This window comes from Schistocerca cancellata, chromosome 10 (assembly GCF_023864275.1).
Source record: "Schistocerca cancellata isolate TAMUIC-IGC-003103 chromosome 10, iqSchCanc2.1, whole genome shotgun sequence".
NCBI lineage: Eukaryota > Metazoa > Arthropoda > Insecta > Orthoptera > Acrididae > Schistocerca > Schistocerca cancellata.
Genome location: NC_064635.1, coordinates 176,217,036 through 176,241,083, shown reverse-complemented (window position 1 = coordinate 176,241,083; position 24,048 = coordinate 176,217,036). Strand labels below are relative to the sequence as shown.

General features: G+C 43.0%; 1 protein-coding gene across 3 annotated transcripts in view; it reads right to left on the bottom strand.

Annotated features, from left to right (window-relative positions):
• The window catches only part of LOC126106891 (uncharacterized), a 276,906-nt gene that overhangs the window by 47,439 nt on the left and 205,419 nt on the right, over positions 1–24,048 (bottom strand). For 2 of the 3 annotated variants that reach the window (XM_049913302.1, XM_049913303.1), the window contains exons 3-4: positions 20,256–20,762; positions 9,376–9,693 (exon numbers count right to left, since the gene is read on the bottom strand). In XM_049913302.1, the coding sequence (XP_049769259.1) occupies positions 9,376–9,693; positions 20,256–20,762 (825 nt within the window). The remainder of the gene's footprint in view (positions 1–9,375; positions 9,694–20,255; positions 20,763–24,048) is intronic. The other variant, XM_049913304.1, reaches the window with a different exon arrangement.

Sequence of the window (24,048 nt, the reverse complement as noted above, 5' to 3'; positions counted from 1 at the left end):
GGTGACTTTTACAAAATATATCCCTTTTCCTAGACCTGTCCAGTCCTTCTCCTTAACCCCTCTTCCTTCCCCTTCAACCCTTCTGCGTGAAGAAAGAGCCATTGGCTCCAAAAGTTTGCCTAGTTATAACCTTCTTTTATATGTGTGTTATGCTGCCGCTTGGTGAGCAGACTTTTTATCTATCCAATTACATTAAACTGCTTATAGGGATGGACACGCTCCCCAAGGATGGATGGATACTTATGTTGAGCCACTGTGTCTTCCAGAATGATGAGATCACCCAGGGAATGCCACGAAAAACATTCTGCAGACCATAATGCTACCTCCTGCTTGCAGCGTCTTTGCTTTCAGGCGTTTCATGCCATACACGCAAACGGACATCTGTCCCATCGAGCATAAAATGTGATGCATCTGAAAAGGCCATCTGTCACCTGTCAGTGGATGCCCAGTTGCAGTATTGGCATTCACCTGTCATCTATGGCCCATGGTGAGCCACAGAAGCCTTGGCACCAGTTATGGATAGTGGCAACCTTGGCCCGAAAGCCACTGATCATGCCGTTTTGGACGTCAGATAAATCACTCTGTTTCCACATTAGGACAACGGCTGCACTGTTTTCCACATCTCCTTAACATGATTTCTCCACTTCTAGTGCTGCCACTGCCATCTGCGAGTGGTTATTGTACGTGGTCACATTAATGTGCCTGGACCGTGTATTTGTTGCAGTTCTTATGCAGGGATTTAGAGACCAGCATGGAGAGAAGAAACAAATGTGAAAAGTGTGCTTGCATACAGCTGAAGAATATCATATGCATTACTTCTATTTTTTTTTTTTTTTCTTTTTGTGGTTTTAGGGCGCACAACTTCAATGGTCATTAGCGCCCTGACTACTCTAAGAATGCACCGCGAGGCACAAGTGGACAACAACAACTAAAAGGGAAAACACGATAAAAGACAGACTGACAGGCATAGGATTAAAAAACAGCATCATCAAATGTCCTGAGAGAGGTTTGTCAAATTGATAAAACAAAGAACACGAGCAACTGCTCGTGGGTCATCCGCTAAAATGGCATCGAAAGTACTTGGCAGGTTAAGATCTAGACGCAGTGTGTTAAAGTATGGACAGGACATTAAAATGTGTCGAACCGTCAGCAAGTGCCCACATGGGCAGAACGGCGCTGGCGCAGCCGTCAGCAGATGGCGATGGCTGAACCGGCAGTGTCCAATTCTTAACCGGGCCAAAACTACCTCCTCCCGCCGAGAAGGGCGTGAGGAGGACGTCCAAGCCACGGGAAGAGGTTTTAAGGTCCGAAGCTTGTTGTCTGTAAGTGCAGCCCAATCGGCATGCCACAGCGACACAATGCGCCGACAAATGACCCTGCTAAAATCGGACGAAGGGACACAACAAGAAGCTGTCCGAGGCTGGAGGACTGCAGCCTTGGCCGCGGCATCTGCAGCTTCGTTCCCAGGGATACCGACATGGCCAGGAACCCACATAAAGCTAACAGGAGAACCGACGTCCACCAGCTGCTGAAGAGAGCGTTGGATCCGGTGTACGAAAGAGTGAACCGGGTACGGATCACTGAGGCTCTGGATGGCGCTCAGGGAGTCGGAGCAGATGACATAAGCAGAATGTCGGTGGCGGCAGATGTAAAGAACAGCCTGGTAGAGGGCAAAGAGCTCAGCTGTGAAGAAAGAACAATTGCCATGGAGCCGGTATTTGAAACTTTGTGCCCCGACAATAAAGGAACACCCGACCCTGTCATTGGTCTTAGAGCCATCTGTATAAATGAAAGTCATGTTGATGAACTTCGAACGAAGTTCCAAAAAACGGGAGTGGTAGACCGAACCGGGGGTAACCTCTTTTTGGAGTGAGCTGAGGTCAAGGTGAACACGGACCTGAGCCTGGAGCCAAGGTGGCGTGTGGCTCTCGCCCACTCGAAAGGTTGCAGGGAGTGAAAAATTAAGGTGTTGAAGGAGGCGACGAAAGCGAACTCCAGGGGGTAGCAGGGCAGAGATATACAACCCGTATTGACGGTCGAGAGAGTCATCAAAAAAGGAACGATAAGACGGATGGTCGGGCATTGACAGTAGCCGACAGGCATACCGACAAAGCAGTATATCGCGCCGGTAGGTGAGTGGCAATTCGCCAGCGTCAGCATGAAGACTCTCTACGGGACTAGTATAAAATGCTCTGATCACAAGTCGTAAACCCCGATATAGTATGGAGTTGAGGCGGCGTAAGATGGATGGCCGTGCAGAGGAGTATACGAAGCTCCCATAATCCAGCTTTGAGCGGACGATCGACCGATATAGACGAATTAGGACAGTTCAATCCGCTCCCCACGACATACCACTGAGAACACGGAGGACATTTAAAGAACGGGTACAACGGGCGGCCAAATATGACACATGTGGAGACCAGCTAAGTTTCCTGTCAAATGTAAGGCCTAAAAATTTGGTTGTCTCCACGATTGGGAGAGCAACGGGACCGAGTCGTAAGGACGGTGGGAGAAACTCTTTGTAGCGCCAGAAGTTAATACAGACCGTCTTCTCGGCAGAAAAACGGAAGCCATTGGCGACACTCCAGGAGTAAAGACGGTCAAGAGAACGCTGAATACAGCGCTCCAGGACACGTGTACACTGCGCGCTGCAATAGATGGTAAAATCGTCCACAAAATGGGAGCCTGATACATCAGCTGGGAGGCAATCCATTATTGGATTGATCGCAATGGCGAAGAGAGCGACGCTCAAAACTGAGCCCTGTGGCACCCCATTCTCCTGGCGAAAGGTGTCGGACAGGACAGAACCCACACGTACCCTGAACTGTCGATCCATTAAAAAGGAACGAATAAAAAGAGGGAGGCAACTGCGAAGGACCCATGTATGCATGGTGCGGAGAATGCCCGCCCTCCAACAGGTGTTGTAAGCCTTCTCCAAATCAAAGAACACAGCCGCGGTCGGGCGCTTCCGCAAGAAGTTATTCATAATGAAGGTCGACAAGGTAACCAGATGGTCAACAGCAGAGCGGCGCCTACGAAATCCACATTGTACATTGGTAAGTAGGCGTCGAGACTCGAGCAGCCAAACCAATCGAGAGTTAACCATTCGCTCCATCACTTTACAGACACAGCTGGTAAGCGAGATAGGTCGATAACTGGAAGGCAAGTGCTTGTCCTTCCCCGGCTTAGGAATCGGGACAACAATAGACTCGCGCCAGCATGCGGGAACATGTCCCTCAATCCAGATGCGATTGTATGTACGAAGAAGAAAACCTTTACCCACAGGAGAAAGGTTCTTCAGCATCTGAATATGAATAGAATCAGGCCCTGGAGCGGAGGACCGTGATCGGCCAAGTGTGTTTTCGAGTTCCCGCATGGTGAATGGGGCATTATAACTTTCACAATTCGAGGAGCGGAAGTTAGGTGGCCTAGCCTCCTCTGCCTGTTTGCGGGGGAGGAAGGCAGGGTGGTAATGAGCGGAGCTCGAAACCTCTGCGAAAAAGCGGCCGAAGGCATTGGAGACAGCCTCAGGGGCCACAAGGACGTCATTCGCGACCTTCAAGCCAGAAACTGGGGAGTGGACCTTAGTGCCAGATAGCCGGCGCAGGTTACCCCAGACAACAGAAGAAGGAGTAAAACTGTTGAAGGTGCTTGTGAAAGCAGCCCAGCTGGCTTTCTTGCTTTCTTTAATAATACGACGACACTGAGCACGTAATCGTTTATAATTAATACAATTCGCCACTGTAGGGTGGCGTTTAAAGGTGCGTAAAGCACGTCGACGAGCACGTAAAGCATCTCTAAATGCTGCGGTCCACCAGGGGACCGGTACGCGACGTGGAGAAGAAGTAGGGTGAGGGATGGAATATTCAGCAGCAGCGAGAATGACTTCCGTGAGGTGTGCGACCTGACGATCGCAGCTTGTGAAGGTTTGATCCTGAAAGGTCGCCCTGGAAGAGAAGAGCCCCCAGTCTGCCTTGGAGATGGTCCAACTAGAGGAGCACGGAGAGGGGGTATGATGCAGGAGATGGATAACACACGGGAAGTGGTCGCTCGAATATGTATCAGCAAGTGCATACCACTCAAACCGGCGTGCAAGTTGGGGAGTACATATAGAGAGGTCTAAATGGGAATAGGTGTGAGATGTGTCCGAAAGAAAAGTAGGGGCGCCAGTATTGAGGCAGACAAGATTGAGCTGGTTGAAAAGGTCTGCTAACAAGGAGCCCCTTGGGCAGGATGCTGGAGAGCCCCAAAGGGGATGGTGGGCATTGAAGTCTCCAGTTAACAAAAATGGTGCAGGTAGCTGAGCAATAAGTTGCATCATGTCTGCCCTGGTAACGGCAGATGACGATGGAGTGTAAACGGTACAAAAGGAAAACGTAAAAGTGGGGAGAGTAATGCGGATGGCAGCTGCCTGCAGGCCGGTGTGCAACGTGATGGGATCGTAGTAAATATCATCCCGGACCAGCAACATAACCCCTCCATGAGCTGGGACACCTACCACAGGGGGTAGGTCAAAACGCACAGAGGTGTAGTGTGCCAAGGCAATTTGATCGCATGGGCGTAGCTTCGTTTCCTGGAGGGCTACGACGAGCGGACGGTGCAAGCGGAGCAGCAACTTCAAGTCCTCTCGGTTGGAGCGAATGCTGCGAATATTCCAGTGAATAAGTGCCATCGTAAGAAAAGGAAGATGAAAAAAGGGGTCACCTCGAAGGCCGCTGAGGGCATGGCTTCGAGCGAGCACCGCCGCCGCTATCAGTAGGCGGACAGTCATCGTCCATTGGGTCCATAGGTTCATCGGCCATCTCGGGAGGATGGCCGGGAGGGGGAGCTTCCTCCGCCGGTGAACGGCCAGATGTTCGGCTACCAGCGGTGTGGCCAGGTGAAACGGATGACGGCCTGGGGCGGCAACCGCTGGGTGGCGCAGGAGAAGAAATGCGCCGTGGCGGAGAAGGAGAACTGTGCTTCCTATGAGCCTTTTTGGAAGGACGTTTGGTGGAAGTACCGGTCGAAGGCTGGGAGGTCGAGGAACGTAGGAAGTCTGCACGGGATGGTTCCTTCTTGAAGGCCCGTGCATCTGACTTCGGGGTCTTCATCTTAGCAGAAGCTGATGAAGGGGCTGGTGTCTGTGGGGTGATGGGAGGAAGAGGAGACGTCGACCGTGCGATCTTAGCACTGGCCGAACGGACGACCGTGGTGCTGAAGGTCAGATCGCATGTCTGGGTTGCTACCTCCCTGGTAGTCCGAGGAGAGGCGAGGACAGTACTGTATTTCCCCGCTGGGAGCAGCGCGGGCTTCCTACTAGCCAATAGCTTGCGAGCAGCCGAGGTGGACACTTTCTCTTTGACCCGAATTTCTTGGATACAGCGTTCTTCCTTATAGACAGGACAGTCGCGGGAGGATGCGGCATGGTCACCCTGACAGTTCACACAACGAGGAGACGGAGGTGGACAGTCACCCTCATGGGCATCCCTGCCACAAGTGACACATTTAGCCGCATTGGATCAAGACTGTCGAGTGTGATTGAAACGCTGACACTGGTAGCAACGCGTAGGTGTCGGGACATAGGGGTGAACAGAAATAACCTCGTAGCCCGCCTTGATGCGCGATGGCAGCTTAACACTATCGAAGGTCAAGAAAAGTGTCCGGGTCGGTACAAGGTCATTGTTGACATTTTTCATGACCCTATGGACAGCCGTCACGCCCTGCTCAGCGAGGAAAGATTGAATCTCCTCGTCAGTCAATCCGTCGAGCGAGCTAGTATAGACTACACCACCCGGACAGGGAACGTGTACAGGAGTGTGGCCCGAAGCAGTTTTTGTGCCTGAAAGGCACTCTCAGTTTCTAGTAATAAGGTACCGTTATGCAACCTGGTACAAGATTTGACAGATCCGGCTATGGCATCTACGCCCTTCTGGATAACGAAAGGGTTGACAGAGGAAAAATCCTTTCCGTCCTCAGATCGAGAAACGACGAGGAACTGTGGGGCAGGCGGTAGTACTTTTGTCACTGGTGGCTGGTCACGTTGCAGTTTTTGGGCAGAAGTCGAAAGCGATGGAGTAGAATCCATTGCGGAGGAATCCCCCATGATTGCCAGCGTCTCCGATGGCGCGCTCCTTCCTTGTGGGGACCCTCTCAGAGGGCACTCCCGCCTTAGGTGAATGTTTACACCTCAGGTCACACCTCCCGAGAAACAGACGGAGGGACCAATCGGCATGGTCAGAAGGTATCAGCTCAGGCAATCACCCCTCCCCGGGCCTGGCCTTTACCAAGGGGTACGCGCGTGCCTTACATGTCTACCCAGGGCGGGGACTTACACGTTACCCCGTCACCGGCTACGCGTGCGAACGCGTGGGTCGGCCTTCAGGCACGCACAGGGAGGAAGGAAGAAGAGGAAAAAGAAGAGAGAGAGGGAGAAAGAGGACAGACTGTCTCAAACGCCGAGGCGGAGACCAGAGAAGGCAAGGAGAAGAAGGCAATGAGAAAGCAAGGAGAAGAAGGCAATGAGAAGGCAAGGAGAAGAAGGCAATGAGAAGGCAAGGAGAAGAAGGCAATGAGAAGGCAAGGAGAAAAAGGCAATGAGAAGGCAAGGAGAAAAAGGCAATGAGAAGGCAAGGAGAAGTCAAGGGAAAGAGTAAGGAAGACAGCGAGGTGGAGAAGAGCAAAGAAAGGAACCAACAAAAGGGAGGAAGAAACGAGAAGTGAAAAACCAGAAAGACCACAATTATAGGTCGTGGAACCGTCCGTCTCCGAACGCAGGCGCTAACTACCCCCGTGAGGGGGATGGACTCCTTTTAGTCGCCTCTTACGACAGGCAGGAATACCTCGGGCCTATTCTAAACCCCGGACCCGCAGGGGGGACTTCTATTTTTGTATTGGTGATAGCAATCTGAAAAATAAATTTTCAGCAATCAGTTGCTCTGAGGTTTCAGGAAACATAATTTTTATCGTATAAATTCAAACAGTCTCTGTTATCAGCAATGTACATTATACCTTTTATAACATAATATCTGTATTTTGTATAAAATCATTGACTCATTTTGAAACATCTACGCACAGTGAACTGCAAAGTAAACACTGTTTCTCTTTAAAAAAAGTGCCACTCAAGAAAATTTCACATGAAGGTCACTTCTGCATCAAAGAAAAATGGTATAGTCATGTTTCATCTTTAACATAAACATAATTCCACAACAAAAGAACCAAATTTCAAATTTGTAGAATAGATAAATTAATCCACCAACTTACAATTTAGGAAGAAGATACCTTCAATACTCAATGAGTATAATAAATCAAATGCCTGTGTGACTGAGGAGGGATATATTACCCCCACATTTGTACACAGACTACCTGAAACTTTGTACAATTATGTGTTTGCAAGCATTGGAATTGTTTTATTTCAATTGGAATTTCTGAGGGGAAGAATATCCCTAAATACAGTTCCTTTTCAGACATTCTATAACGGCTTGGAGAGGTAGTTACGAACAGCTGTTTGTCACTGCTAATATAAAACTCATCATCTTGTAAATCCTCAAACATTTATCTTCTTTATAGGTTGTAAAGAACACAATGAGTTGATACACTATATCCAGAACACATTTAAACTAGGACTGAAACTCAACCGTAATAGAACTGTAATGAGGTACAATCGATATATTAAAAGTCTGAAGTGACAGAATCAGTTGTTGACGAGTTTCTTTTCATTTAGGGAAGCTGAAAAGATTGACTGAATGGACAGCAAAAGGAAAAGGCAGACAGAGGGTTAAAATGAAAAACAAAGCTGCAAATGAATCTGAAAAAGTAGTTCAGTAATCAATGTCTATTATAGTTTTTACTTATGGTAGTGAGACATGGACTTTCAATGGGAAAAATATTCAAAAACTAAGGAGTTCCAAGTGAGTACTGAAGACGTGCATGATGTGAATCAATAGGAGAGACAGGAATGTAAACAAATGCATCAGGAACAAAGTTGAGAGGAGATGTGGGAGGGGCATATAGCTTGGCAAATACATGGAACCTGAACAAAGGAAATCCTTTGCTGGGCTACAGGAGATAAGAAAAGAATGGTGAATGGTGAAATAACCCAATGTAAAGTGATAGATTAGAAAACATACAGCAGCAATATATATGCAATTAGCTCCATTACATTACACAAGGAAACATCTGGAGGAGACCCTTTCCAGCACTGGGTGTCAAATGGTGGAGTCACAGCAACAATGTACAGTATAACTGCCAATGTCTGGTAGTACTGGAGAAGACTGTTTGCAATTAGTAAACATTCTAATTATGTGTATTTTTTCATATTTATATTAATCTGCTAACAAAAGGTTTTTTATTTTGCTAGTTCCGAGCTATAATTAAATGTTTACTAAACATTTTATATTTATTTTGTGCCAATATCAGTTCTTATAAGATTTCACATTTTGTTAATAGCTGCAAGTAAACAAAAGGAAACCATCATTTCAACAGCATTTCAATAACCTTTCAGGAATAATGAAAAACGTGTTTAAGAAATCATTTACACACAAATATAATGAATATCATGAAATTCTTCTAAAAATGTTAACACTAAGTTTGGAATGAATTTACATGCAAAATTATCAATCAGAAAAATTATTTTGTAATTGACAAACCATTATAATTATAGTTCACTGGTTATTTTTTCAGTATTTACGATTACAAACAGATTTACTTTCAAACATTAATCACTCAAAAACACTACACGAAGTTAATAATTCTTTGTAAAGTGACAGCTTTAATTGTATTTGATCTTGTTAATGATGATACATGCTCCTATATTATTAAAAATTTTATAAATAGCTAATGCACATTTAACTGTTCAGCCGTGTTTGTTTGGTTGTATTTGATCTCTCAGTATTGTGTAAGCATGGCTCAGTTCAGTTCAGATTGTTTTTGATGGAGACTGGACTTTAATTTATGTACAAACTGGAAATTGATCATTACCTGAAATTGTGAACTTTGTTTGTAGTACCTGGAATGATAAATGGAAAAATATAAAAATTCTAAGTCAGATTATTTCTTACAGTTAAGGGCCTTGGAGTTGTTTATTCACCATGGAAGATAAGTATCAATGTTATTGCTGTTCTGATGAGATTAGTTTCACCAAATTCTGTTATCTTACCAACAAAATCACCTGCTTAATGGAATTATTAATAATACTTGCATTTTTTTTTCAAAAGTAGATGAAACATTTAGCTAGAGGTGGTGAGGGTGTTGATACAGAGGCAGGAGCATGGCTGTGGGGGCAGAGATGACAATGATCTTTATGAAAAAAGTAATTCTGGAGCAAGGCACATTTGCAAAACTGAGTACCCTATGTATGATAGATTTAACTGATACCAAAGGCAACACAGCACTCACCTTCCTACATTCCAGCCCTGCTGTGCCTGATGGGGTGGGTTGAGGTCAGAGGCTGAAGGCTGCTGCTTGGCACTGCCACCTGGAACATTCCAGCCGGGACCAGGAGCCTGAGCGTGCGAACCTTGTTGGTTCGGGTTTGTGCCTGGCACATTGAAGCCCGGTCCAGGAGGTTGCTTGTTTGTGTTTGTCCCTGGGATGTTAAAGCCTGGTCCAGGAGGCTGCTTGTTCGTGTTTGTTCCTGGCAAATTCCAACCTGGACCAGGGGGCTGAGCATGGGAACCTTGATGGTTTGTCCCTGGTACGTTCCATCCAATGGGCCTGTCACATGTGGAAAATAGTGTTAAGTATTCAGCTAATATTACTGTCCTACAAGGCAGGATACTCTTCTGCCTCTGTAAACAAGAAAAATTTCTGAAACCTTATGAAACAAAAAGTCAGTTGAGAACACTTATAATTTAAGAAACAGAATTGTTGGTCAGTATTTATCTTGGGGTAGTACTGCCAGTAAGTGTCCACATAAAAATTAAACTGGCATGCTACCTACCTTTCAGACCTACAAGAGTCGCCAAGAAAATTATACACCACAATTTTTTTTCTCAAACAACAATGGTACAAATGTGAAACTTTAGGTAAGAATTATTTGAAGTTTACAGTGTGCACATGCAAACTTTCAGTTTCCTCTGACAGATAGCATAGTTGCAGCAGTGTTTCATTATGGCATTGGTAAGTGATGTACTTTACAAGCAGTGTGTTATCACTGAATTTCTCACTGCAGAGAAAGAAACTGTTGGGATCATCCCCAAATGTTTGTGTGCAATTTCTGGAGCACCTTAAGCTACAGTTTTACAGTTAGTAACTGGGCAAAGAGGGCAAGGCCATTACAAGAATGTGGCTTGGCAGAGCTCCAAGATTTGCAGTGTTCAGAGTGACCATCTATGGCTGTCACGCCTGACAGGAAGCAGATTGCTGACACGTTCATTCACAGGCATATAATGCATACAGTAAAGCGCCATTAATTCTGAAGCATATGTGAACACATTAACTAAATTCAAGAAGCACTTCCAGTGACTTCTGGGCTATAACAATCCAGGTGATTGATTGATTCAACATGATAATGCTCGACCTCACACAAGTTTGAAGACTTTGGAACACGTCACTAAACAGAGTTAGACAGTGTGGGCCTAGCCACCCTACAGTCCTGACCTAGGTCCCTCAGAGTTGCAATTAAAGGATGCCATTTGTGGAAGGCATTTTGATAATAACAGTGTGGTTTTTTGCACACTGAACAAATGTCTTCGTGACCAGAACAAGGAGTGGTACTGACAGGCTATACATGTCGTCGTGTTTCACTAGAGGAAAGCTGTAGAATGAAAAAGAGGCTTTGTGAAAAAATAGGGAGTGTAGAAGAGATATCATTCTTTCTTGTGTGTGTGTTTAATAGTGTTCAATAAATAATTGTTGAAGAAAAAACATGTGGTGCATCACTTTCTGGGTGACCTTCATAATGGTTCCTTCGTCAGAGAGGACATAGGCATATAGTGTGGGGAAGGATAAAAATGAAGGACACATCACTCAAATCCCAGGGTGAGACAACTCTGTGGGATCTGAAAGCACTGCCCCCCCCCCCCCCCCCCCCCCGCCTACACCACACACCCCATCTTACTTTCTTTAAACCTCGCCAACATATCCCTATATCCTCCCCAATGAAACAGCTGGACAGGAAGAAATAGACCTACTCTCTGGGCTCTGCATTCTCTAGACCTAAAGCAACTTTATTTTCGTATGAGGTGACATTTGAAGAATTTCGTTTATTGATCCCTGCTACCACATGGAGAGAGCATTCTTGAATGTATTGTCAAAGGCTATGAAACCACTCACAAAACCCAAGGATATATCATCACCGCATCCAGGATTCAATGCAATGGTGAACTGATGCATGTAACAGTGTTAATGGAAGGCATTTTGAACATTTTACTTAAGGAAGAGTTTCAACTGGTATGCTAATATATTCTGTTCCTGCGTTTGCATAAAAAATGTACTATGAAGACTTGTGGATAATGCACATAATGTTAAGTTTCTACCTCTATGAGGTGTGTGTTCTGAAAACTTCCCCAACATTTTTTATGCCCTCTGTATCATTTTAGAGCCCCCAGGATAATCCTTTCATACAGTTCTGTTTTTCTGAAAGCAACACAATTAGTAGTGTGACACTTTATATCCTACTGAACTGAACATGTACATATTCAGTCAAAACCATGTAATAGTCTTGGAAATGAGAAATTGAGAGGTGTTGCCAAATCAGAAAAAGCACAAAAACTACTAAATACTAACACAGACCTGCAATATTATTATTATTATTATTATTATTATTATTATTATTATTAAATAATAACAATACTTGCAACAACATAACAATGGTAACATCTTGTTATGAAGCTCACAACAGGACAGGCATCACTGGTATTACTTTTGGCACAAAAAACAAACATACATAATTTTGCACAAGCATACATGGTATCTGACATGGGCAACAATGTATGGCTGCAGAAGTTCCAGAAATTGCACAGTGTACAAAGCACACAATTTCTCCTTATCTGAAGAAGCACAATAACTGACAACAATGCCTCATAGAAATACACTGCAATTAAACAACAAGATGAAGTTTTAGCATACTATCCACACTGTAAATAGTCACAACAGAAATTTAACCATGTGAAATAACACACACTGTGCTAGTTACTGCATTCCAAATTCTTTTGCCAAAATTTTGTACACAGTGAGGAATACAGCAAATAAAACTGCTGCTTACTAATAAACATTATGAACTGCAGTAAATCTGGGTTAAAATCACACCACTGTCCTACTCATGCCAATGTGATCTCACTACCAATAACATGCACTTCATCTGCTTGGATTAGTAACAGTTTGTATCAGTTCTTCTCGTATCAGATAGTATACATGCAGAAGAAATCAAGTCAATTTTTCAAAATTACTACCCAGAATTCACCCATACTTCACAAACTAGATTCTACTCACTAACTTTAATAGTCACTTCTGATGGTCGTTCGGTTAACTATTTTAAATGCATGGTACTTGCGACTCCATGTGGTCTTGTGTTTTATAGTGTACTTAATTGTATCAAATGAAAAAATTCAATTGAGACAACTGTTACAATTAGGAGAGAGAATGGCCTTATCTCCTGTAAAAAAAAAAAAAAAAAAAAAAAAAAAGTCCCTATTATTGTTAATAAAAACTGGATGTTGGAAAAACGATCTTATTTTTTGTAACTTACATTTCCTTTCATCACAAGTAGGAAATATATCTCTTAGTGCTCTGATAAAGGAACCCAGGGTCCTGGAGTCACATTCAGCGACTGGGTGCTGGATGACCCCAAGGTGGACAGTAGCTATGTATCCAGTCATGCATTGGACCAGTTTCATTGTGGTCTTTCTTATACAGGGTACAGAAAAACAACCCGATAATATCTGAGCATGGGTGGGACATCAAACTGAGCAAAATTCTCCAGATAATGACGAGCCATAAAAACAGACTTGTGGGCTACAGCCATAAAATGACAGAAAAACAGTGACTAGCATGCAGAAGTGTGTGCATTTAAACTAAATAGTCCCAGCTAATATCTGTTATGCTAAGTAAATCAGTTACAAATTGAATTGGCTAAAGGAAATGGTTTTAGCTCAACAGTCAAAACTAGGCAAACCTTCAATATGTATCCACAACTGGTTATGTTAGTGCTGGATATTCTGTCATACTTACTGTGCACTGTTAAATCAATTACGCTGAAGCAGTGCAGTACATTAGTCAACATGTGGTATTGTAAGGAGCAGTGTTATTAATAAGGAAAAACAGGGCATCCACAATTAAAGTTCCAGTTTCAAAACACTGCAAAATGAGAACCACTGCTTGGAATGACGTCAAATTTGAATGGATATTACTGACACAGGGCAAAACGTCACGGAATAATTTTTTTTTTTTTTTTTTTTTAAATTGAGCAACAGATGGCACTGTAAACGTCAGAATATGCACATTAACCGACACACAGCACACAGCTGCTCCTCTGTCTGCACCTACCATGACTATCTCCATGAAGGATCACACTCACTGGCAAACCTCTGTTACAAGAATAGTGATGGCAGGATTTCAGGATGCTGAGGGGGATGAAAAAGGGCATTCATAAGGGTCTGTAGAAAATGATTACAAAATTCAAAAAGACAGGTGCTTCTGAGGTGCAATATGGCAGAGGGTGGAAAGCAATTGATCAGACTTCTGTCAAAGATGTGACCATAGCATTGTAGGAGGGGCAAATAGTGGTGTGCAGACATGCAGTGCACAGGAAATTGCCCGAACACTGGACACGACAATGAGCACGGCGCATAAAATCCTACGATTCATTCTGCATAGCTGTCCATACAAAATCACCCATGTTCAGGAGTTGCTTCCTGCTGACCTGCCAGCAAGACAAATGTTTGCTCTGGAATTTCTTGCTTGCATGGAAGTGGACAGAGGAAAGCCAAGGAACATTTTGTGGACAGATGAAGCCCATTTCCATGTCCAAGGGCATGTCAATATACAGAATTGTAGAATATGGGCAATGGACAGTCTGCACGCACATCAACTGGTACAGCTTCATTCTGCAAGGGTAAATGTGTGAGGCACTGTTTACCATAGTGCCATTTTTTTTTTTTGAGGTGATGAGTCCTGGGGGTCCTATTACCTGTACCAACATTGGTAAATGCTTTGAGAGTCTTTTGAGCATCAGTGTCATTCCAAAACTTCAATGGTGTGGATGTAAGGGTAGGATCATTTTTATGCATGATGGTGCTCCTCTGCACACTGCACAGCCAGTGAACTGACTTTTCCGATCCAGTGCGGTACGACCTCGCCGTGGTGGATAGACGTACTTAGCTAATAGTGCCACAACTGTTACCTGCCAAACTTGCGAAGTCTTGCAGATCGAAGAGTACAGATGGTGTAATGTGTAATTCAAACCGTAGCCGTTGCATTGCAGTTCATCTGTCATTTGTAGTTGACTCCATTTACATTAAGATGCTTGCACTGCCATACATTGGTAAAATTTTTTTGTTCCATGGTGGTTCCCGATGTGACAATAATATGCCAACCAAATTTGATGTCATTCTGAGCAGTTGTTCTCTTTCTACAGTGTTCTGAAACTGGAACTTTAATTATGGACTCCCTGTATGTTTTAATGTATGTAGAATATGAATGAATTCTGATGTAGCACAGTGCACAGTATAACACAGCTGCAGCTTAGGTGGACAAAACTGCACTGCTGATAACTAATTACGCTAATTTCCACGCACTTGTAGCTGCTCAGCCGTCGGTTTATGGCAGTAGCTTCACAACAGTGCATTTCCGGTCTTTGGTTATTTGGAAAATTTTGCTAGTGTCCACGTCTCCTACCCTGCTCTGATCTTGGTATACACCCTGTAAAAACAGCCATGAAATGAATATGTCAGTGACTAAATGACATTAGTGATTTCATATGTCGTTCAGGCTTTTTTGCTGTAGTGTTTATCAGCGATAAGACAGGACAGTAGTAAAGGGAGCATGTAAGGGTAAGTTTTAAAGGAGGAATGACAGCAAGGGGGTGGGGCATTGTGGGGGAGGGAGAGGAGGAGGGGGGGGGGAGCACAGGTAGAGGTAATGGTGTGTAAACATTATATGGTTTGTCGAGGATGCTGCAGCAGTTGTGAGTGATACCGAAAGCAACAGTCATGCCTTCTGCATTCTTTATGTTTCTCTACTCTCATTCTTGTCCTAGGATCAGAAAGTCTTGCCATCAGCTCCCCTCTTCTCTTCCTTCCCTAAACCCCCTCAAAACTTTCCCCAGCCAACCCATCTTTCCTCTACATCTTCATACATAATCTGCAAGTCACCGAATGGTGCACGGCAGAGGATACCCCACACATTACTAGTCATTTCCTTTCCTGTTCCACTCGCAAATAGAATGAGAGAAAAACAACTGTCTATATGCCTCCAAATGAGCCCTAATTTCTCGTATCTTACCTTGATGATCATTATGTGAAATATATCTCAGTGACAGTAGTTTTGCAGTCAGCTTCAAATGCCAGTTCTCTAAATTTCCCCAACAATGTTCCTCAAAAACAATGTTGCCTTTTGTCTCAAGATTCCCATTTGAGTTTCCAAAGCATCTCTGTAATACTTCAGTGTTGTTCAAACTTACCAGTAACAAGTAGCAGCCCGTCTCTGAATTACTTCAATGTCTTTCTGTAATCTGACCTGGTGTGGATTGCAAACACTCAAGCAGTACCGGTACCCAGAATAAACTGAAGTCAATGATTTGCCTTCCCTACTGCAATCCTCACATTTCATTTTGCTTGCAGCAATATGCCCAGATATTTAAACAGTGTGACTGTGTCATGCAGGACACCACTAATTATGTATCTAATGATTACAGGTTTGTTTTTCCCCGACAGAGCATCACACAAGTACTAAAAGGCAGGATTAGCATTTTTTACTTCACACATTTGTATTGTGGGTTGGGTTGGTTTGGGTTGTTTCGGGGAGAAGACCAGACAGCGAGGTCATCAGTCTCATCGGATTAGGGAAGGACAGAGAAGGAAGTCAGCCGTGCCCTTCCAAAGGCAACATCCCGGCATTTGCCTAGAGCGATTTAGGGAAATCATGGAAAACCTACATCAGGATGGCTGGATGTGGGATTGAACCGTCGTCCTCCCGAATGCGAGTCCAGTGTGCTTGCCACTCAGTTTGTATTGTGGTACTAGTAATTTCACGTTGTGAAGTTAAGGACTTACTATACATCCTGTCTGCTAGTAATTATAGCAGAATATTTAATGCATGATTCAATGGAAAATTCAAATCTCTGTGAACACTTTTTTTTAATTTAGTGTCCAGTCTATCTATCTTCCTGACAATCCTAATGCAATATGAGGGTAATGCTGGACAATATAAGCACACCAATGCACATATATTATCAATGGTAACACAGTCATTTGGGGTGATGGACAAAAACAGTCAAACTCCATACAACATTAAAAAAAATTTAAAACCAAGTAACAAATACTCTTGTGAGACCATATGTACTAAACTAATAAGAATACTTCATTTTTTGCAGATATTAAAATTATCAATATTGAGAGCTTACATCACATTGTTACAATACTTTTCACTGCAAAGGTATGGCTTTCCAATGTACCTTTAGTGTTACACAACGAATTGTTATTTATCCCAACAGTTTGTGAAACTGATTTAATAACAACAGTATCTTCATCTGTTGTCTTATGCAGTCTTTATAATCCATCTCTGCCGAGGATGTCTCTAGAACACAAATTTTTTCAGAAATTATAACAAATTTTAAGATTTGTGACGACGAACTCTTGGATTTATTTTGTAGCCCTTTCTTTTATCCACTTACTTCTTGGTAAGTACACTTAAGGAGTTCTTGTTGTACAAGTGCAACTGTTAACTTTTGTTGTTAATCCAACAACTCTGTGAGGTCATTTATCATCAAGAGTTAACAGTAATTGTATTAAGAGGTGGCTGATCCAGTGACTTTGAACAAAAATTTCAAGAGAATGTGTACGGCAGGGATATGACTTTCATAGGCAATATGGCACCAGGGATGGGTCTTCAGTGCACTAATAAGGAAACAGGAATGAATAAAAAGTATAATGTGAGTGAGTTTGTATATTGCATTGCACATCATATCAGATATCCAGGATGTTGCTACAGTACTGTAGAAATGAGAAATTCAAACTTACTCAGAGCCAAGAGATGTAATACGACGCCACTGGCTGAAATGTGCACCCACCACATCAGTTTGCAAGGCAGAAACAGTAACTGATTAACTAAGTTATATTGGCCAGTTTAGTGGTTTCATAAATTACCTCTGTGATGACCAGGCATGTCATCTGCTGGTCACTGCATTAGAAGTGGTTGATGTATTGGCTTCATGAAATTTTCTGGCAGCTACACACTACTCAGTACCCATTCTTCATAGAACCATAACACAGGAACATAGATCTTATCAGAACTTTGATACATCATCCATTCCAATGATAAATACATCTATATTTGTTAGAGAGGCATTCAAATGTGATTGAGAATACTTTCATAAGTTCCTCACACAGGTAACAGATATGATCTTAGTTAATTGGAAATGTTGATAGCCACCTCTGCCTGCACAGAATAAGTTCTTTGTTATTATCAGTTGACATCACCTATAGTGAAACATCCTGAAAGATCAAAAGTGTGTGCAAGACTCGAACCGGAACCTAGAACTTTTGCTTTTGCAAGCACATACGTCAAACTGACCTGACATAATTCTAGGCACTGAATAACAGCACTGATGATTGAGGATGTAAATATTGAATACTTTGGACTTTCAAAAATGAACATGTTTACATATTACAAGCTTGTTAGAAAGCTAAAATTTAAGCTATGTTAAGATGACAGAGAGGCTAAGATGATTAGAGAATGGGGGTAATGCATTTATTTATCAGTCTGTAAGTAATGAAGCCATCACCACGTACCACTAAAAGTCATTCTTGTACAAGCTGATGATGAAATGCAGGAAACACATGAGGAAACCAAGAAAATAGTGAAAAATGTGAAAGATTAAGAAACTGTAATACATTTGGGTGGCATATGTGGCAGTAGGACTGCGAAAAATAATATCCTTGAATAAGATAGGAACAGACTATACAATATTAGTGAGAATTCTTCATGGTTCCAAAGCAACTTAAAAACCAGGTACTTGACTACAGAAGACACACAACAGTATTGGTGCAAAAGCAGGCAGTTATTTGAAATGAACCCTAGATTAATGGCAAACTTAAAGTCACCATTTGGGTCCACGGAGTAGAATAAATGAAGGAATACTGCTACCTTGGAAGCAAAATTATGCACAGCAGATGATCAATGAAGACATAAGAAGCGCACTAGAATAGGCAAACAGGGCATTAATCACTAAAAGAAGTTCATAAATGTACATATGGAGGACATCATTGTATGAAACTGAATCATGGACTGTTGGAAAATAAAAGAACAAAAGTAGTGCAGATATGATAGTACAGTCAGGTGTTAAAAATTAAATTGACTGATAAGAAATTAGGACAATACCTGAAGAGTCAGTTAGGAAAAGAAAATGTAGAGAATATTAACTTGAAAAAGGGAGGTGATGATATGACATGTGTTATGACAACAGAGAAGAGCATCAATGAAACTGGAGTGACTCGTGACAGGCAAAAATTAAATGGGAAGATTGTAATATATACAAAAAATATTTGAGGACACTCTAGTGTAAGTGCCATTCTGAGATGAGCCAGAGGGGAGCAGATCATGGCAGAGCACATCAAGCAAGACAGAAGACTGATAACAAAAAAAGCTTCTCATTTAGAAATGTGGGGAATAGTAACAGAATAGTTGCAGGAGCTCACAAAGATTGCAGCACATAGCATTTTATGTAACAGCAACAGGAAGAATAGGAGGCTGACACAGGTTAGATTGAAGTTGAAGACTGCATTAAACCAGCTGAATGGCTGATTAGAGGTTAGGGATATTTGTGATAATAATAATATACCCTCTTCAGTTAATATATTCTATTTTCTTGCTTTATTCCAACATATTTAGAATGTACCACTCTATTCTCATTGACTACATTCATTTTTTGAACATAACATCTGTTGCAGTTTGTCACCTGGCAGTAAACAAATGATGATCAAAGGCAGAGCCACGTGTGAAAGCACCCACATGATTTACCAACTGACCTGCCTACACTGTGAAGCTTTTTATGTGGGAATGACCAGCAACAAACTGTCCATTTGCATGACAGACACAGGCAGACAGTGTTTGTTGGTAATGAGGATCACCCTGTGGCTAAACATGCCTCAGTGCACACCCAGCACATCTTGGCGCAGCGTTACACCGTCCGGATTATCTGGATACTTCCCACTAACACCAACCTATCAGAACTCTGAAGATGGGAACTTGCCCTTCAATATATTCTCTCTTCCCGTTACCCACCAGGCCTCAACCTCCGCTAATTTCAAGTTGCCGCCGCTCATACCTCACCTGTCATTCAACAATATCTTTGCCTCTGTACTTCCATCTCGACTGACATCTTTGCCCAAACTCTTCGCCTTTACAGATGTCTGCTTGTGTCTGTATATGTGCGGATGGATATGTGTATGTGCGAGTGTATACCTGTCCCTTTTTCCCCCTAAGGTAAGTCTTTCTGCTCCCGGGATTGGAATGACTCCTTACCCTCTCCCTTAAAACCCACATCCTTTCGTCTTTCCCTCTCCTGCCCTCTTTCCCGATGAAGCAACCGTGGGTTGCGAAAGCTTGAATTTTGTGTGTGTGTGTTTGTGTTTGTTAGTGTCTCTATCAACATACCAACGCTTTCGTTTGGTAAGTTACATCATCTTTGTTTTTAGATATAAATGATATAGTTAGATTTACATGAAGAGGCATCTGTGACAAGACAAACAACTATATCATTCACTTACTGCTAGGTGATAAACTGCAACAGATGTAATGCCTAAAAAGTCATTGAGAACAAAGTTGTAGCTCTGAAAAGGTTCTGACCAAAATGGGAAAATAAAATATTGTCTCTGAACAAGGCATATTACTGACAAAAATATTCCTAACCTTTAAGTTATACACAGTCTCTGACTGCCTCTGACAAAATGTCTGCTAATAACATAACATATTACAATGTTTCTCCCCCAAAGAAACTGACAGCACAGTGAAGTGACATTCCATCACTCCAAGGGACAAAACATGGATGAGCAGGACACTTGTATTTCACAGCACACGACATTCTAAAGCAACACATGCCTCCTCTGTTCAAATCTCACCCAGTCGTAGATGCAGGAAGTGGTGGCCAGTGGTTCACATGGTGGCCGGGTTCCTGTGACGGTCGGAGGTGACCTGAAATTCCTCCAGCCTGGAATGCATCACGAGACCTGTCGTACGAACTGGTGACCGGAGCCTTCGTGTGGAGGCTCGGCCGCTGTGTCGGCTGAAAAGGCAACAGATCTCCCCCGTGTCTGGAAACGTTATGTGAGCTCATAGTGTCATGCTTCGAGATCGAGGGCTTGGTGTGGTTCTGGTGCCCGTGTCGGTGACGGTGTGTCGTGGCAACGGGAACGGCCTCGGTCGGCTTGTAGCGCCGGTCGTACTTTTCCGTGACAGCTTTTCGGGAGTCTCCTGTCGGCTTGTACCGATGGCCACCGATGCTGTTTGCACTACCACTGTCTTCCTTGCGTGGAGGGGGTATTTTCCATCCAATAGGTCTGCTGGTTGTGTAGTGTGAAGACCAATAGTCCTTGCTCTTCGGGGTCGTTTTCAGCTTGCCACTGTACCTGAGCACATTGCAACTTGTCAGTTAACGTCCCCTAGTGACTCTAGCATAAGTTCTCACTCAGAGCAGCACTCCCCCCCCCCCCCCCCCCTCTCCCGCAGCCCTTTGCCAAAAACTTCAGCCACAATAACTTTCGCTTTAAGCTACTGGAACAAAGTACAAGGAAATTCCAAATGAATGTAGTAGTTATAAATATTAAAATACATAGTGATACATTGATACGAATACAGAGAACTTTTATTCTAATTTTTTATTGCAGTGTAATGGCTCATTTGTCTTTATAATGATTATCAGTTTCGTTCAGATTTTGAGCGTTTTCAGATCCACTATAGTTGCAGAGCAACCAGTTAGCTTTATGTGCTGTGCACAACCTCTGTAACCCACTAATGGTGGCCACTCATGGCATATAAAATTGACGGCTTTCAGTGACAACAATGGATTTGAAGATGCTCAAAATTTCAATGAGGCTGGTAATAATTATAAAATCAAATGCAACAAAGGACTGCAATACAAAATAATATTAGATTATATAATTCAGCTGTTGTAGATGTATCTCTACTTGACGTCATGTCAAGTTTTCAACACAGAGAATGTAAGAAAATTTTAAAAATGTAAATTTCAAATGCAGAGAAAGCACAGTGAAATTGAAGCCAGCACATGTGCAACGATACATAAGTGACAGATTCCACCGTGAAAGTGAAATGGGGGAATCCGATATGGAAAACATTCTGTGTGTTAGAATTTCATCGAAGAGCAGAGAAGATTTCACCAGCGATACAATCAAGTACCTCCAAATACCAATAATAATAATAATAATGATGAGATGATGTGAAAACAACAGTGGCTGCAACAATAATGAAAGTGATGTCACCACAAGGGCAATAATAATGATAATAATGATGATGATGACAATGACAATTATAGTGAGAATCACAATAAGAATGATGTCGTAATGTCACATTTCGAGATGCACGTGTGAGTGGCCACACTGTACCTCATGCAAAGAACGAAAATAGTGATAATCAAAACTCGTGCAATCTTCTTACAGATTCGTAACTCTTCGATAACAGAGACTCCAGCAGTGTACTCATTAGTTTGCAGTCCACAGTTTGTGGCCTAGTGGTTAGCATTGCTGCCTCTGGATCATTAGGTCCCAGTTTGATTTCCGACCAAGTTGGGGATTCTCTCCACCCAGGGGCTGGGTGCCTGTGCTGTCGTTTCATTATCACTCAGGAAAATGACGAGACTGGACCTTGACAAGATTTGAAATTTGCACAGGTGCTGATAAATATGGCACTGAGTGCCCCACAATCCAAATCATCATCATCATCACCACCATTTATTTGTATGAATTTTATTTCAAGTTATTCTGATTTTTCAACTGCGGTTTAAGTCGTTAATAAAATTTCCAAGGAAAAAGAGAGAATATTATAAGTATCCACAAGTGATGACGAATGAAAATCAGAACCAGATTTCAGCTGGAAACATTTAAAGAATTCTTAATTCACTGAAAATGGTGGCAATCATTAAATACTCTTCAAGTTTTAAACAGTTACTCCTTTCTTCCAAGCAGAGGTGGAGGAACATAATGGAAACTGCTTTTCCCACAGTTGCGACTGACCCAGAATGTGGAGATACTGTCAGCAAAAGATATGGTCAGTGCCCCTCCCCCCCCCCCCCCCTCCATTATTTTTGTCAGAAGCCCACTGGAGGGTGCAGGGGGGGGGGGGGGGCACTTCTGAAGTCATAAAAGGTCGGACCACCACGACGCCAGCCCCCCCATTCAGTTTTGGATTAGATGTGGACCAACAGATGAAGCTTTGTGTCCATCACAGACGTGTTTTGCTGTAAGCACTTGCTGCCTTGCATTTTGTTGTGCACTACTTCAAAAACAAAGGTAAGGAGAGGTGGGCTAAAGAGCAGTGTAGCAGCTGTCATTTAGGGAAATTGGACAAGCTGTCATTTAGGGAAGTTGGACAGGGCAGGAATGATTGGCAAACATTTAAATTTTATTTAACTTGTAGCTTTCTCCAAGCACTGCGAAGAAACTTTACAAAGAACAAACAGCAATAATGCCCAAGTAGTACTGTGACAGATTGGGTCATGTAGCTGCCACCGGCATCTTATATCGCAGTAGCACGGGACACTCTCAGTCAACGCCACTGTAGGCTTGGCCCAGCGGGCAAGCATCACTGGATCCGCCAAATCCCCGTGTGTGTTCGCTATCAGCATCTGTCAGAAACAGGCATTTCCATTGCCAACTGTAAGACGCCAGTGAGGGTGGTATCATTAGCACAAATTTAGTAACTATTTAACTCGAGAAAAACTTGGCAGAGTCTCTCGCATAGGAACGCCACTTCATTCACACGGTGTGTGCAACCATCTCGGGCTAATATGACAGTTTGATGGCGCCACCCACGGAGTAAGCTTCCACCGTGACCTGGCCCCTGTCATGTGAATCTGTAGTATGGATCAATGCTCTCTCCCTCTGCCTTATTTGAATACCCCACAACATAGTCCATCTAGCTCACCACTGCCCTTTGTGTTGCCCAAGGAAGTTTTCACTGAGCTGTGTATTTATAGTGCCTCTTAGCTAAGTTTTCAATTCATATACTGTCATTCAGCAATGCTTCACATTAGCAAAGGCTGCCCTCAGCTGAATATTGTAAACATATAATCTCTTAATTCTATATGACCAATTTTCCTACTATACCTTTTTAGTTGTGATTTCTGCAGACCCTCCCTAATCTTCCTTAGTCTCCATACTAATCAAGGCCCAGCTGCAAGGAGGTTTTCAGTTCTTTACGCGGTCGGAGACAATAGTTAACCATTAGTAGAATCCTGGCAGCCTGTTGATCTTTGCCGCCTCTGCAAACTGGCACGAGTTCCTTTCACATTAGCCCCTGGGATGTGTGCGCTGTTAACAGCCTGCGACAGGGACCCATACAATTCGACGACAGTGACGCTAATAGTAATGTGATGATAATTAGCAAAATGTGCTGACAATAATGACAGTGGTGATAATTTGATGACAATGGTGATGATATGACAATGATGATGATATGATGACAATAATGACAGAGATAATGTGATGACTACAATGACAACATTGATGAGTATGGTAATGATGCTAATAATGATGACGTGAGACAAAAAATGTCGTAAAAGTGATGATGCTGATAACAGTGACGAAAATAATGTTGATGACAGTGCCGAGACTGTACATATGCTGCCTCTGATTACAATAAGAGATATTGACCCTATGCATCGAAGGTAACCTGAGCAGT